The sequence below is a fragment of the Aptenodytes forsteri genome, unplaced genomic scaffold (assembly GCF_000699145.1).
Source record: "Aptenodytes forsteri isolate BGI_AS27 unplaced genomic scaffold, ASM69914v1 Scaffold264, whole genome shotgun sequence".
NCBI classification, from domain to species: domain Eukaryota; kingdom Metazoa; phylum Chordata; class Aves; order Sphenisciformes; family Spheniscidae; genus Aptenodytes; species Aptenodytes forsteri.
The window spans coordinates 2,792,676-2,809,126 of record NW_008795936.1 but is presented as its reverse complement, the minus strand read 5'-3'; the positions used below and the strand labels follow the sequence as shown (position 1 = coordinate 2,809,126).

The 16,451-nt window shown below is 40.9% G+C and overlaps 1 protein-coding gene across 1 annotated transcript in view; it reads right to left on the bottom strand.

The window, feature by feature from the left end:
- The window catches only part of IKZF2 (IKAROS family zinc finger 2), a 113,661-nt gene that overhangs the window by 7,127 nt on the left and 90,083 nt on the right, over positions 1-16,451 (bottom strand). The window contains exons 6-7 of the mRNA XM_009285129.2: positions 8,210-8,347; positions 737-880 (exon numbers count right to left, since the gene is read on the bottom strand). Of these exons, the coding sequence (XP_009283404.1) occupies positions 737-880; positions 8,210-8,347 (282 nt within the window). The remainder of the gene's footprint in view (positions 1-736; positions 881-8,209; positions 8,348-16,451) is intronic.

The window sequence follows — 16,451 nt, the reverse complement described above, 5'->3', positions numbered from 1 at the left end:
GTGGGGTCTCACCAGAGCAGAGTAGAGGGGCAGAATCACCTCCCTCGACCTGCTGGCCACGCTTCTTTGGATGCAGCCCAGGATACGATTGGCCTTCTGGGCTGCGAGCACACATTGCTGGCTCATGTCCAGCTTTTCATCCACCAGTACCCCCAAGTCCTTCTCGGCAGGGCTGCTCTCAATCCCTTCATCCCCCAGCCTGTATATTCTTCCAACAGAAGTGATGTGATTTTACTTCCTCATGCCGGTATTATCAGACCAGTTGTTGCCAACTCTCAAGAATTTAATACAAGTTACAAGTCTTGAGATACGTGTTGTTTTGGGTTTGTTGTTTTTTTTTTTCACACACACACATATGGAGACAGATAATTATAAGAGAGTCTTAGTTTTTATTTGCTGGGGCAAGGAGAGGAAAGGATGACAAGTCTAAATCTCAAAAGGGACAGACAAAAGTTAAAAAAACCAAAACAGCCTTAAGGCACAGTAAAAAGCTCAAGATTTTCTAAGCCATTTTCATGATTCTGGGGACCTCACTTTTGAATTCTTTGGGTTGGTAAAATTAATTCAATCATTTTCAGGATTTCCTGCTGTGATTTAACCACCTCCATTGTTGTCCGTCCCCATCACAACCAAGTTCTGAGAGCGCTACTTTTCCCCTCGTTCTTTTGGCTATTACAAATAACAAGTAACCTATTCCTATGCACTAAAAATAATAAAAGGCGTATTTCAAGCTTACCCACAAACTTCTGTGGGGTGGAGCTTTTACGCTTTCCCATGTTGCTTGTCAGCTTCTCTATAACAGCAGGTCTCTCAAAAGGCACCAGAGAAATATTGTTGTCCATCACAGGCTCTTGTTCCTTACAATCTTCCATAGGAGGTACTACATAAAACCAAAAAATTGTATCAGAAAAGTCTGGTCTACACTTCACAGACAACACAGATCATTTGAGCCCTGCTGATTGTGCAACAAGTGCAACACAAAAGCTGCAAGGTGCAAGAACACACTGGACATCAAGATAGCATTCACCTTTAAGCAGAGCCACATTTACAACATGCCTCTGTTTGGGATCATCTTATTTAGCAGAAGCCCAACTTTAAGCATTTATTAAAGGACTTGTTTTATTCTGAATACTCAAGATCCCCAGTGAGGAGGGGACACTTTTGAAAACTCACTCTGTAGATGACATTTTCTGTTATTCTCCCTTCAAGATTGTCACCTGTTGCCAATGTAACTTTTTAGTTAACATTCTTTGTGTATTCCCTTAACTTCATGCTTATCATATGGCATGCTTACCGTTCTTATTTTCTTTTCATGCTAATCTCACTGACTAAAAAACATACAAGGCATTGATGACTTGTGTTTCCTGGGCCTGGTTGTGCATTCCCCAAGACAAAGGCTTCCGGAATGAAGGATATGTTTGTTAAAGTGTGTTTCCTCTTTCTATACACGAGATTGTAAAATCAACAAACACTGTACTGGAATTACAGGATTAACATCGTATGGAAATTCCCTTCAGAATCAGTCGCAGAAACTATCAATTTTTTAATTAATATTTTATCCCTTCAAACACAGACCTAACAATTGGTGAATGCAAGTCTTCTGTGTTTGTCTTCCCACTTTTTGGGATCAGGAGGGAGTATCCCTGTGCTAAGTACGTTAGGGGAATGCTCACACACTGTCTTTGAGACAATAACAAGAAATTAATGACCCCTTCTGTCTTTACTCATCTCACTCTTTGTCGCTTGTTGGGTTAGGGAATTAAGGTGCTAGAGCAAAAGCAGTATAGGAATTGCATGGGCTACCAACCAGGGTAGTGACTGACTTGCATAGGGTTTTATGTCACTTGCTGACATAGCTAATCACTAAATACCTACAGAGTACTCTGTTTTTGTTGAGCATCCTATTATAAACACCAAGAACGGTCAGTGGTACCATGCTGCGGATCAGGCTCAGAGTCCAAGTAATTTGCAATATATGTCAAAAGTGTGATTCCACATGTAGCAATTCCCACTACTCTGCTGCCATGAATTTAATACATGGCCTAATTGTCCCACATTCTTCTTCATAAGGTAGCAAGAGAAAGCTGAGAAGGATCAGCCACTAGTCCGTGCACTAATGGGATGGTTGAGGTGTAAAAAAATTATTTGAGGAGAAGAATGGATGGCAGAGAAATAGAAACTGGGATGATCTTGCAGAGAGTTCCTACAATTTGTAAATTGTGATCAACCCATTGCACTCTCTGTATTAGATAAATCTTCCAGAGAAGTCACAGGTGGTATTGCAGAGGTCGTAGAGAAGGACTGAAACCCACATCTTCTGCTAGTCCTCCTCTGGTCTCTCACTGTAGCAGCCTTTCGTGTCACAGATACCTTCTCTCTGAGACTGTGCCATAAATGAACACCACCAGCCTACTTTCCTCCCATGTAACTTTACTACCTTCAGGATCCTAATATGGAATAATCACTCCCCTGTTCTTAAACACGCAGCTGTTTGCTAGCACATAATACATGAAAAATGGGGTGATAAAAGCCTTGTCTTTGCCTTCTTTCTAGTAAGGAAGAGCAAATACCAGGCAATTACAAAACAGAGTATCCGTTCAGATGAACTTCGCAATTCAGACATTCATAATAAGAAAACATGGCAATTTATTCATTTGATTCCATTTGTGCCTTTGCTGCTATGGAAAGCCGAGTACTTTGAGGCTTAGAATCTACCATATGCTATAAAATGATTTACTCTGCTGCTTTTTTATTTGTACAGGATGCTCCCCCTGAGAAACACAATGGTTTCTCATTTACAAGGCAGTCCTGCTGGCATCAGTGAAAGAGAGGAAGAAAAAGCATAAATATGAAATTAATCTAATGTTGCAACAAAATGGGATGCAGTGTTCAAGTGACCTAATTAATGCCCAGTGCAGACTGGGAGGTCTGGAACACTTTAATAGCTAAGGCTAAATTTTTAAGGTTATTTAAATACCGTGCTTGGTCAGGAGCTATCTGCACTAGTTCTACTCAAGTATTTACCAATGAGATTTTTGGAAGGAAGGAAAGATTATATCTGTTGATTTTCACTGGGAACTGGCGTCTGACTGTCCTTTTGGCTTACCAAAAATCAGTGGATGCATGCACATGCACATATGGTCTGTGTGAAACCCTGGATCCCTGCTCAGTGGCAATACCCATCCTCACTGCGATGGGCCAGGTTTGCATGAGTGCCACTTCAAAAGTTTCCAGCCATTGGCATACAGGACACACGAGGCTGGTGGTGGGGACCTAGGGAGATGCAGAGGGCCCTAAAGGCCTCCTAGGAAGACTTCCTAAAGGTATCTGGCTTTGTAGGACTGTACTTGCCCACAAAATCACTTGAAAACCTCCTGATTACTTTCATAGCCATCTGATTAAGCTCCAAATGTAGTGACATTTGTATGTCTTATAACAATTAAGTAATAATTAAATAATTCTACTGTTGGGCATATGTGTGTAAAATTTCCTAGATGGAATTTGAAACCTTTCTTCCATGAAAAATGAATAGTGCTAAAAAAGACATCTGCTGTTCTCTAAGTCAGGCAAAAATTCTGCTTGGACTCCTTTTAAAAGTAAAATCATCACCAATAAAAGTGTTTTCTTTTCTATCTTTCATGCTGCAAGCTTTTTCCCACCTTAGAACTCAACTCTACTCTATAATCCAGGGCATGGCTCTTTTGCAACAGAATCACACCAATATTTCTGTTACGAAGGGAATAAGTTACCGGAATGTGTTTTGTTATGTAGATTTCCTGGGAGAAGGGAGAGATGGAAATAGCCTAGTTTCTGAAACCATTTAAATTGCATGCAAAACTGGACCAAACAGGTGAGATGTCACATTTTAGAAACCCAAAGAGTTAAGCTAAAGATCACATTGTCAATTCTAGATACATTAATTTTCATTTCAATTTCAAAATATACAAATAAAGGACAAATAGCCCAGCCTACATCATTTTTTTGAGGAAAAACAAAATAAAAAAGGGGAAAAGCAAACCGATCACACGCAACCAACAGTTATCACAAATCAGCTGCTCGGTGGTAGAAACCCATGTGTACACATTTACTCTGCAGTAAATGCAATTCCTTTTTTGTTGTATTTCATTGTACTTCATTACCTACCGTGGGAGCTACTAAAGAACAGCTAACACATTATAACTAGCTTTGATACAGCAACTCATTTTATGCTGTGAACTTATGGTCTCAGCTCAGGAAGGTTGTTTTATTCGAAAAATCAAGCGTCTAGTCCATGAAAAGCCCGCGCTTCAGTTTGTTTCTGTTCAGGGATGTTCTTAATCAGCTATTAGGGTGCGCTCCTGGACTGCCCATGCAAATGTTTACCATCTCTGACACTGTTAATGTTCTCAGTTGCAGTTAACACCAAATGTTGCTTCTAAGCCCAAACTCTCAATACACAAACCTGGATGGTCTTCAGAACAAAGTCTTTATTTTCCTGAAGACATTGGTCTTTCAATCACAGTTCTCAAAGCGGCTATCTTTTAGTTTTTGCTTCTTAATTTGTAAGAAACCACACATACTAATAAAAAAGTTTATGCTGTTCCAGTGAGGAAAGAATAGGGGAAAAAAGAAGTAAAAAAATTACTCATTGTGCGTTTTGCTGATAAATACTTTTGTGTGCAGACAACAGACACTGGGCTAAGTCTCAGCTGGTATAAATTAGTATTACTCCATCAACCTCAATTTCCTTTCCTAAGCTCACAATATTGCTATTTAAAAACAGTGTATGTGTGCAGAGAAATGACAGGAAATATTCCCATGGACCCTGGTGTGAAGTCTCCCGTGGGACCAGCATTTTAACAATGTTTTAAGCAACTATGTAAGAGGGAAGGACACAAGGCCATTGTGTGTTTTATGTGGAGCTGGTCTTTAAGCCTCACACAACCAAGGGCTAGGCTTCTTTCTCCTTCTCTTAAGAAGAGTACCCTTCTCCACTCTACTTTAAGAATTTCCCTGGTCTTTTTGCTTTGTGGAGATGGAGAAGAATATATAACCGGGTGTAAACCATAGCTAGCTTTCAACATTTCTCCCTGTTCGTTCCTGCAAAGATCATGTTCTTGGCATTCAGAGACTGTCACTTTTGTCACCCCCAACACGCCGCTAGCTAGGAGACCACAGACTAATTTCTACCTCCAGGGCCAGCACTGCTTAGCTGAGAATTGCCAGCAACAAAGTCATGGGAGCTGTCTTGCAGCAGCCATCATGCTGAGCAGGGAACAGGACCTAGCCACAATGAGGGGCAGCTCAGCAAGCAATCAGCACCCTGCGAGAGGATGGAGAGAGACCTGGAGACTTGTACATTCCTACCCACACACCAAAACTAGCCCTCTTTCCCCTCCTCTTGCTTCCCCTTGTGGCTTTAGTCAGGTGATCTAGCCATCTGCAAGACAAAGATAATTGAAATTAAAGGCCTCATCAGGCCACGGCAAAAGCACGCAAGTAGATGTCTGTAGCATGCCTATAAACTGATCAACTTGAGCACAATGCTTGAAAAAAATCTGAACTCTCTAGGGGCTGCCTCCAGTTTTCTGGAACAATTAATATCTGCAGAAATAATTTAGATCCATGTTAAACGTTGGCCATATTGGTTGAGACCCAGCACAGCCACCTGCATCCTTAAAGCAGGATGCTGGTAGGGATAAGAAAATCTCCACCTCTATCTATTCTGTACGTAACAGTGAAGCTGTGAACCAGGAGTCACACCAAAATGCATTCAGAGGCTTCAAAACACTCAGCAAGAACAAAATACTTTAAAAGTATTTGGAAAGAAAGTCAGGAAAACTTAACCGGAATGTGATGCAAAATAAACCAATGTTCAAAATCTCCAAAGCATGCACTCACTCATCCTCAGGAATACCCTTGCCATGTGTGACATGGGAAAGAAGGAAATTAACACATTTTTCAGGGTTAGACTAAGACTTAACTTTAAGCTGAGTAATCATTTGTATACTCTTCTCTGGTGCCCTTATAGTCCCAGGAGAAAGGACTTTGCTGCAGACCGCTACAGGTTGGTGCTCATGACCCTCACTCCCATGCTGAGCTTCATGGGTGGGAGTGATGCTGGGATGCAAGGTGAGATTTATTACTGGTCCCAGCTGAATTTGGAGCTCCCTGTTGCTGCCTGTCCTCGTTATGCCCTCGCTAAACAGCGCAATGAAGACAGTGGATCAAACATCCCTTAAACGTTCACCAGGGGAGATTTAAGCATATTTGCCCAGAGGAGAAAGAGGCACTAGTTGAATTCAAAGTGCTGTTTTAAGCTAATTTTGTTGAGAAAAGTAAAGTGGTTGTGTGAACATTTCTATTTTAAGCCCAAGCAAAGTCAGTCAGACTGTAAATAATAGAACTGTCCACATGGGGTTTGCACTGGTTTAACTTCAGTTGGTAGAAAAATCAATGCAAGGTCAACCATTCCAGCTTCCTTGGGTGGACAAGGTTAAGGACTTACCCTTCTTGTCATAGTATTAAGCAGCTTAGAAAAAGCTTTAGATTTCCTCAGAAGTACGCTATGAGCAAGAGTAAACCCAATTTTAATAAATAACTGAATAATAAAGCCCGAAGCTGAATCGAATTTGGGAAGATCCTCCACAACGTGATCTCTGAAACATCCTGGCTGTCATAACTATATCAGCCTACTGTTATTCCCCTAAGGAAAGGCTGACTGAAATCATCACCTCGCTGGTTAATAAGACAGGCACACCCTTGTAGAGTGAAAAGTGTGTATTTTGTTGGGAATGCAGTCGGTGGTTAAACTCCTACTATCAACTAAGCACTCCATCTAGCAGACCAAGCACACAATGGGTACCTGCAAATAGCAAAGCCCTGAAATCAGTCTTTCCACCGACTTTTACAAGCGTAAAGTCAGGCCTAAAGCAGATAATCATTAACTTCAATGTCTTTAAAGTAATCTGTTACATTTTAAATGTTGATTTTAGTCTCCAGGGTGTCTACAAAGACAGTAATTACTTAATAGACCTGTATGAACGTTTTGGCAACACGTATTAAATACATTTAGAATGCCTTTATAGGATTAAATCATTCATGGAAAAGTACTCTAAAATTTTTTGGTGCTTTTTTTCACCAAAAAATAGCCCATATTAGAAATGCTGAATAGATTTTATTTCAGCTTGTATTTTTAGGTTTTGAGAAATGATCTTTCAGAACTTTTATGTAATTAATTTCCAGATGAAGCCATATGACTCCACTCAACAATGAAAAGAAATGGGGGGTGGTATTCTTAGGTATATGGTAATTTTTAATCAGAATGGAAAACGTGTAATTTTTGTATTTTCTGTAATAAAGTAAATAAATAAGACATTTGAAATATTTCAAGTACCAAACATCTAAAGACAACTTTTAAAAGTTAAAAGATATTCAGTTTTAGAAGAGTTTCCGAAACACTGATTTTAAATGAAATTATAACAATTTTTGGACAGCTACCATTTAGTATTTAGTGCTACAGATAAGTCTACAACCCTGCAGTCTGAGATATTACGCTCATTATCCATACTAATAGCTACAGAAATTTTTGAAAACAAATTCATGGAGTTTGACATTTCTTGCTTCCAACAATCTTTTTGGCAGTCTTCAGTCTTCATGTATATTAACACATGCAGTGTTAGTTAACATTAATAGTAACACATGTAAATGCATATAAACATTTTTTTGGTTACAGTTACTTTCATCAACACTGTTGAATTCCATTCTGCTCTGAAGATTTTGATATCTACCCCCCTTGTTTTGGGACATAAGGTAATATTACAGGGAGTAGAAATAATGACTTCTGAATACCTCCACCATCCTTATCTCTTATAATTATCAGTTGCTATCAGAAAGGAAGGGGACGGGAATCATACATTTTATACATGGCTTAGTTCATTTTTAGGGTAACTTTGCACAGGTGACTGCTTTATTTTCATGCCTGCATATTCATACATTCTAAAAAGTGAAATACTGACTTAAAAAAAAAAAAAATCAGCGAAACCAGTGCTGTTAAATGGGACAAGAGTGATGATTTTAGCCCACCTTTTCTCTTCCTGCCTATCTGAGTATACGCAATCTATAAGATGGAAGTGATGTAAAGCTGAAAGGAAGGAAGAAAAACAGATGGAAAAAAACCCGCAAGAGATGCTCCAAGTCCAAGAGACCTCAAAAGGCGGTTTCCACCCACCATGGTGACTCATGACCTGCCCGGCAGCCTCCATACTGACATTCTGCAGATAGTTGTGGCAGCGTTCCTTGTGCTCCTCCAGCGAACTGCGCTGCTTGTAGCTCCGGCCGCAGTAGTTGCACTTGTGAGGCTTCCCCACTGTGGAAAGAACGTGAGCATCAGGTCAAATCCACTGCAACCCACTTTTTGCTATCAAAAAATCACACCTGTGCAACAAACAACTCTTGCAATGGAAAGACACCTAAGAAAGGTTACTCAAGTCCCAGACCTTTTTCCTAGCCCCATTTTCCCACCGCACACACCTCCTCCCACCTGCTGGGTACTTTGCCCCATCCACTTTTCACACTAACGTGCAGTATCAGCAGAAGGAAAAAGAGGCGGACTTGTTGGTCGCAAAGCAAATAAACAGATGACAAGAGGGGAAAACAAACCAAACAGCTGAATCACACTCCAGCACTGCCTGTGTGTCACCACGTCTCATGGGAAAGAAACTTCTGAGACATTTTGCCCATGGTATGAACAGTTGCCTTCACAAAAACGGGCTGCCCCAGTGGCCTAATTCTGCTCCCAACTGTGGGGAAACCCACTACGTGGCCCAGAGGAGTTCTTTCCCTGAGACAACTTTGCCAAAATTACTAAGGGAAGGTTGGGGAAAAAAAGACAACAGAAAGTAACTGTAGTAACAGCACTGTTACATGCCAGAATTGCCCATGGTATGAACAGTTGCCTTCACAAAAACGGGCTGCCCCAGTGGCCTAATTCTGCTCCCAACTGTGGGGAAACCCACTACGTGGCCCAGAGGAGTTCTTTCCCTGAGACAACTTTGCCAAAATTACTAAGGGAAGGTTGGGGAAAAAAAGACAACAGAAAGTAACTGTAGTAACAGCACTGTTACATGCCAGAACTGAGCTGCCACCAGTAATTCAGAGACCAGACAATATTAAAATATATATAATATAAATATATATAAAAAATAAAAAAGGCCATGTACAATGAAAATCAAGCCAGATGAATGCAAGACATAACTCCAATTTTGTAACTTTTTTTGTTTCACTCAGCAGCATTATGAACAAATGGCAAATGCCTCTTAATACATGCAAAACCTGGCACCAGATTCTCATAAAGTATATCCTTTTCATAGCATGTCATTAAGAAACCACAAGAATGGCCTAACCCAAGGCCAGAAAGCTAGCCAGAAGTGTACTTTGCCAAGCCGTGCTAATAAAGGTTTTTAATATAATTTAAACTTGTAGAACATGAACATTTATTCTCTAATAACTAAAGAGCTATTAAGTCAGTACTGCAAGTCTAGTAGAACACCACCAGCTGTGATTTTCAGAGCTGGCTGAGGGATGGGGAAGGTCAAACTTCTCCCAGAGTTTTGAAAATCTTAGGTAAGAATTTTAGTTTCTGGCCAAAGAAATTGAGAACATCCTCTGTTGGATATTATACATGTTTCTATTGGGTTTGTCCCAACATTGAAAGTTTTTCACGGTCATTTACTTAATGAAATCCAAGGTGTACTAATTGCAGCCAAAACGCACCGTCTCCACTGGGATGGGAAAATGCAGGGGACGCTGCAGGGAGGACACCCATAGCCAACAAGAAGCCAGACAGAGGGCTCTTTGCACTGGGGCTGAAGCCCTAAGCACGAAAAACCCAGAGTCAGGGAAATTCCCTGGGGCCTCTGCAGGACTAGCAAATACCACAGTGCGTGCCCCACATCACGTATATGATGGAAGATGAAAAAGCCTGACCCTCCGGTATTGGAGCTGGTCAAAAAGTTTCAAATGTTTTTGTCTCAAAAAAAAAAAAAAAAAAAAGATTTGGCGAAATGAACATGCTTGCAGAAAGTTTCGTTTTTTCTCAAAAAGTTTGTTTGTACGTGCAGTTCAGTGACACAACCAAGTTTTTCAAAAAAGCTGCTTTTAATAAGCATCCAAACTGTGGATTTATTCCTCTTTATTTGGAGATAAGGCTTATCCTCAGGAAAGTATCGTGTCTCAGACCAAACAGTTGTGGTCTTTATTTTATTTTGCTCACTAGCTTACACTGTGCCGTACTGGCATTGGTACTGGGAATCTCAGTGGAGGCTGAGTGTGAGGTTCATTATCATTCCCAGAGTAATTGCCCTTGATGTGAATGATCTCGATCAAGCCTCAGCTCTTAAACATAAACCAGCCATCTCATTCTCGAAGCACCTTTAGGAAAACATACTGGCAGCTCCCTAGGATGGAAAGACTTTTATCATCACCATTACAATGCTTCATCATGCATCTAGATGGCATCAATGCCTGTCAGTCTGACGCCTTTATTAGAAGCTAACTTGGTGTCTAATCAGAAAAATCCAATGCAATTGAAGGGATTAAGTTAACCGAGCTGAAGCAGGGCTGAATTAGTCCACCTGGTTTGGCTATACCAGATTATCAAGCAACTTAGATAAACTGTAAGATGCAAGGGAAAGGGATGATTGCTTTCAGCTATTCCAGAGGTAGCTACAATTCATTAAATATATTATCGTTTAGCACAGAGAAACATATTCCCCTACAAGCTCACAGTACAAAAAATTGATTCAACAATCAAAAAAAAAGTTGGTATTACACCTCTTCAAATGGTTGCTCCCTGCATTGCAACAATTTCACAAACTATTCACACACAACAAGACAGCTTTTCCAATGATGGTCAGCTATCCAAATTCCATCAAATTTCAAGGTTCACAGAGATGATAAAAGCTAATGATAAAGGCACGATTTCTACATGCAATATGGGATTTGAGGAACGTAACTCCCCAAGGAAAGAAATACTCCAGCACACCCTCTCCTTCCTCTGGGGAGAAGATAAGAGGATAAACAACATGTGACAAATGTTAGTCATGTTGCCTAATACACAACTGCAAGCTGCTCAGACACAACCGCGAAGAACGAAGTTTGTGAGCTCCCATCGAGTAGGATCGAATACAACTCCCTTGGGTTCATTTCCAAATCCTGTCCCCCCTGCTCTACAGATGCAATCGCATCATAGCCCCACACGTGTAAAATCTGATTTACACTCTAAAATTACACAAAGTGGCTGTGACTTGGGTTGCAGCGCAATTGATCAGGTCAGACCACAACGGAATCAGTTCTGATAGCAGCAGTTTGTGTCACCAGCAATTCTCACAACCCGTTTGATAAGAGGTGCAGCTAGCCGAGGTAGCAATTACGGTCTGGATTTTAGAAACCTTGTCGTGGTGACAACTGTCAAGTTATTGAAATAGCTGCAAATTTCCCCTCGTATTCTCAAGGTAACTAATGACAAAATATATATACACTTGTGGACATGAACGTTGCCAGTGGGTGGACATTTTTCCATATCTCATATTACCCAACAGAAAGCTGTAAAAGCATATTAAAGAATTCAATTCCAGTGATCTCCTCAACAGCATACTTTGTTCCACATAACAAACCTGTATGAAACCACATGACTGCCAAGAGAGATTTCAGCCTTTGTCAAATACTGTAGAGCAGGTAAATGCTCATAGTCAAAACTTGCCCCCAAAACATGTGGCTTGCACTACTGGGCACGAGCAGTCTTGGTCTATAGGCCATTGACTTTAAGACAAAAAGTTCAACAGTGCTATAGCCTACCAAAACCCTCTCCAAGGTCCCACTAAAGGCAGCTCTTTCCACCATGGAGCCATTTCCACTGTGAAGCCACTCAAAGTTTGGCTCAGCTTGCTTGGTATGAAGCTGCCTTCTCCAAGATCCTCACTGAAGACCATGGTACACAGACACCACATTTGGCACCACCGCTGCCAATGGTAGCATCACCTAAGCAAAGTCAGTTTGGAAATCCCTGGTTCGGGGCAATTATTCCTTTATCACCTTTTCAGGGTAAGCAATCAGATAAAAAAATTACCATCACTCATTCTCACAGAAATGACACAAGACAGTGAATGCAAACAAGCCCAAAATCTTGAGAAATCTTCGATCTGTTGTTGAACTGGGAAAGACCAGGGCACTGGGCAAAACCCAGCAACCATACCTATGAAACAGCTAACTTGAAGAACATTAAAAAAACCACTTTATATTTCTGAAATGTCAGAATTTCCACGCATTTAAGCTCAGATTCGTACAAATGACAATGTGGCACAGAAAACCCACAGTGGAGTCTCAGCCTCAAATGGAAAATATTATGACAGTCACAGTGAAAAAGACGTTTAAATTTGAAGTACAATTTTTACCATGAAACAGGTAAACCACTCGTCAAAATTCACAGAGAAACGGAGTTTGCTTGTGAAATTAAAATGCTCATGTGGAGGGAGGAGGGGGAAGAGGAGGAGGACATAAAAGGCAAGATGTTTCTGAGTTAGGAATACTTTGAGTCCTGTGGGTGAACTTTGATAGCTGAGAAGCCTGCGTGCAGCGACAATGAGATGGTGTAACTCTAAGGTCAATATTCAAGACAGAAAGCAGACTTGGGCCTAGGGAAACTTCTTTAAAGTCATAAAAAAAGGTCAGTGAAAGAGAAAGAGCCCGTAAGGCATTCGCACAGCATTTTGTTCTCAAAAGAGGTGGGAGTGCACAGCAGAATATAAAGTAAGTCAAAGGGAAATAACAAGGCATCCCAGGTAATACCTTGCCATAAGCATATAACATGAGAAAGGCTTACAGAACAGGTTAAGAGCAATGATACACTTTGCTGAGCTAAAATCCTGCCTCCATTAAGACCAATGACAAAACATGCACCGGTTTCAGCAGTCAGGATTAGGTACTCTCACATTTCCCTATTTCAGGTACCATGTTCTTCTCTGCAGCAGCGCATAGCAGAACTCCTTCCTGTCCACCTGCCCACGTCCCAGGTCTCTGTGACAGCTCAACCGCTAACATGACCAGCTCATACAGGAAAGGGCATTATTATGGCTGTGTGATGTACATCAGCCCAATCCAAGGACTAGAGCCTTTGCACTGAGCTTTGTACCAGACTTTTATTATTTTTGCATTATTGCTCCATCAGGGCCTTGGAAGGGAAGCCAGCCAAGATTTCTGAACTAAGTGGCCATCTGACGTAGTTACTTTCGGTCTGAGGAAGTCCCTCTGATAGCAGTGCACTGAGCACCACTTATTTCTGTAAAATCTGAACTCTCATTTGGCCCCTAGCACCCCAGAGCTGGAGGAAACCCCAGTACTCTCCAACTGAAGCTTTCTGAAGCAGCATCGAAGAAGTTAAAATGTTCTTTTGGACTGATACTTACACATATCAGTGAGGCTGCAGAATTCACTGTCATGATTTTAATCAGTATTAATTCATTATTTCTTGTTTCTTCCCTAAAACTGGAAGCTGCCTGGGAGAGAGAAGCTGTTCTGCAGTTAAACAGTGCCAATCACAAAGCAACCCTTTGCCTTGAACAGAACTTACCACAGTAAGATCAATTTTAACACAGAGGTAGGAAATATGATTAAGGCACTGGGTTGGGACCAGGGAGTATAGGGTTCAACTCTTAGTTAAACTACAAATTTTGTGACTGCAGGCACGTTATTCTGATTTCCTGTGCTTCAATTATTCATACGTATGATTAAGGTAATAATTCCCTTCTTCACAGCATGTAAATGAATTCATGCACTTTGCGAGATGCACAGAGGCTAATTTGGTGAAGCTCACACAAGTAGGTAGACACAGAAAAATACGGCCCGTATCTCTACTGAGAAATTAAGGACTTAATAATACACTGTGATTTTATTAGATATGGGAGTGAACATTAAAGAGCAGGAGGAGATATTTAGGATGGTGCAGAGTAGAGGATCAAGCAGGAATAAGACAATCAAATCAGAAAAAAAATAGGTGGCATATGAGGCAATTTGCAGGCATGGTGTCCTTTCAGGCCGTGAAACAGTCAGCCCAGGGAAATGTAAAATGCCCCTGAGCTTGGTGACATTTAACACCACACAGGACCAAAAAAAAAGACAGTGTGCAAAAGTCACAAAAAGGTGGATATAATAGCTGCTGCGGTCCTTCCCACCTCCAGGTTCCCCGAGCCGAGGAAGCAATTGTCAGAGCCGGGGAGAGCTGAGGCAGCGCTGAGGTTTCGGCAGGAGGGCTGAGGCTGCAGAGGCAACACATGGTCCCTCCGGTTTGCTACTGTAATTAAACAGCACACTTTGGCTTTTCTAGAGTTGCCTAGCTCAAAGCTTCACACACAAAAATATTTACATGAATAACAGACCCCTGAAGGAATTAATCACAAAAAAAATTAAAGTGAGACCTAAGCCCATGCTGGCTCTGAGCAGCACGTAGCTTTGCAAAGGAAACTGCCTCTCACTCCGATGCTGTATCTTGCTGCTGTGCTTAATGACTGTAAATGTGTTCATTGAAATTCATGGGGGCTCTTTGATTTGTTGCTTTTTTTTTTTTGGCCTGGGAGATTACACACACACACACTAATCGGTATATAGCGGAGTTCAGAAATAACAGCAAGTCCCACAGCTAACCTGAGATTGTCCAAGACAACCTGCATACAGAAGTCACAACATGTAAACATGTAAAATAAGGCTCCAGGCTGCTAGAGCACACAAACACACAGACTTGCAGCATGCAGTGTCAAGTACCTCCAATTCTGAGTGCCCAACCTGTGACATCTTAAAGCAGTCTGATTTTCAGAAAGAACCAAATCTCTAATCACATTATGAAAACTTTTCCTTAATCTTTTAATGCTTGCCAGTCCAAGCGGAGGCAGGAATACCTGGGGCACCTTTCATGGGATGCAGATACATTTCTGGACCTCATGGAGTTCTGATGTCTCCATTCTACAAGCACATTTTAGATTACCATATTTTGGGCCAAGTATTAGGGTTCGTGAGGTCATGTGGTAAAGGACATGATCATGGGGTAGAGGAGACCATACTGCTAGATCTGTGCTTAAAAAGGTTTCTGGATGCTCTGGACACCTCAAAAGGTTCAAAAACCAAAATGCAGCATTACAACAGGAGAAGCCTACATACATGCCATTAAGCAACTAGTACTTTCTTGACTTGGAGCTTGAAATAGAGCACTTGACTCACTTCATGACCTCGTGGCCCAATGCCTCTTAGTAAAGATTATTATCAATTGCCTATTGATATATATGTGGCTGTTCAACATTTTGTGAGCCTCCCAGCAAATGAAAAATGGCTTGTCCTGACTTTTTGCACAGCAGCAGTCAATGATAAGTTATTTCTGTCAACAACTACCATGTACTATTACAGTAGCCCTATGCAGCTAGCAGTGAAACACCACTAGATACTCGTGGTACATCAGCACGCAGTAAAACAATGGCAAAACATTGCACCTACACACCCTTTGTTTTCTAGACATGCCTGCCTTTCCTATAAGTATCTCCAGGGCACAAACCAGCAGCTTGACACCTGCATCTACCTGCCAGTTGTTTACGGTATTGTAAAATAAGTGGCTAGTGGTGAAATACTGTACTAGTGTTCAGTCCTCCCTTGATCTTCTGCAGCAAGCAGTATTAAACATCAAATGATATATAAACTCTGAAGACTTCATCCATGCTACATTTTGGCTATAACAGACCACAAAAACACGCACACGCACATGTGGAAAACAAGTAAATACATTAGTCAGGACAAACTTTCAGGCATCTATATCTTCTCTACATATAAAAACATGGGCCAGTATCTGGTGTAAATCAGTAAACATTATTGCTCATGTACAACAGCTAAGGGGTTGGGGTCCTTATTTGTACCTTCAAGGCGATTCTGTCTGCAGTCTTTTATTACTTTAGTAGTTTATTACGATTTATCTTGCAGCTACTGGTGGCTCTGTTATTTAATCTGATTCATCAGATTGTGTTTGTTTATTAACTGATCTCCAGGATTTTACAGATAAAACAATGTTCCAATCTGCCACAAGGGTTATAAATAAGTAGGTGGCATTTTTGTGCTAGAAGTTTAACAAACAAACTCCTGTTTCACTGGCACAGTTGCAGAATTACTGAAATCTCCCTAACCATCCAGATACTTGCCACTAACCATCCAGACTCCTACCACACTCTCACAGCACCCATTAAATAATTAAAAACAGAAAAACAAGAATCTTACATCCCATTTTCTTCCTTTGCAGCATAGAAGACAAACAGTTCACTTTGTAGGTTTGTATGTTGCATCTACATATGTGTGAAAAACGAAGAAAAATGTACGTGTCTATGTGAAACCATGCAAATAAATTACATAGTAAATCAAGGAAAACACAGATAAAGACACTAACA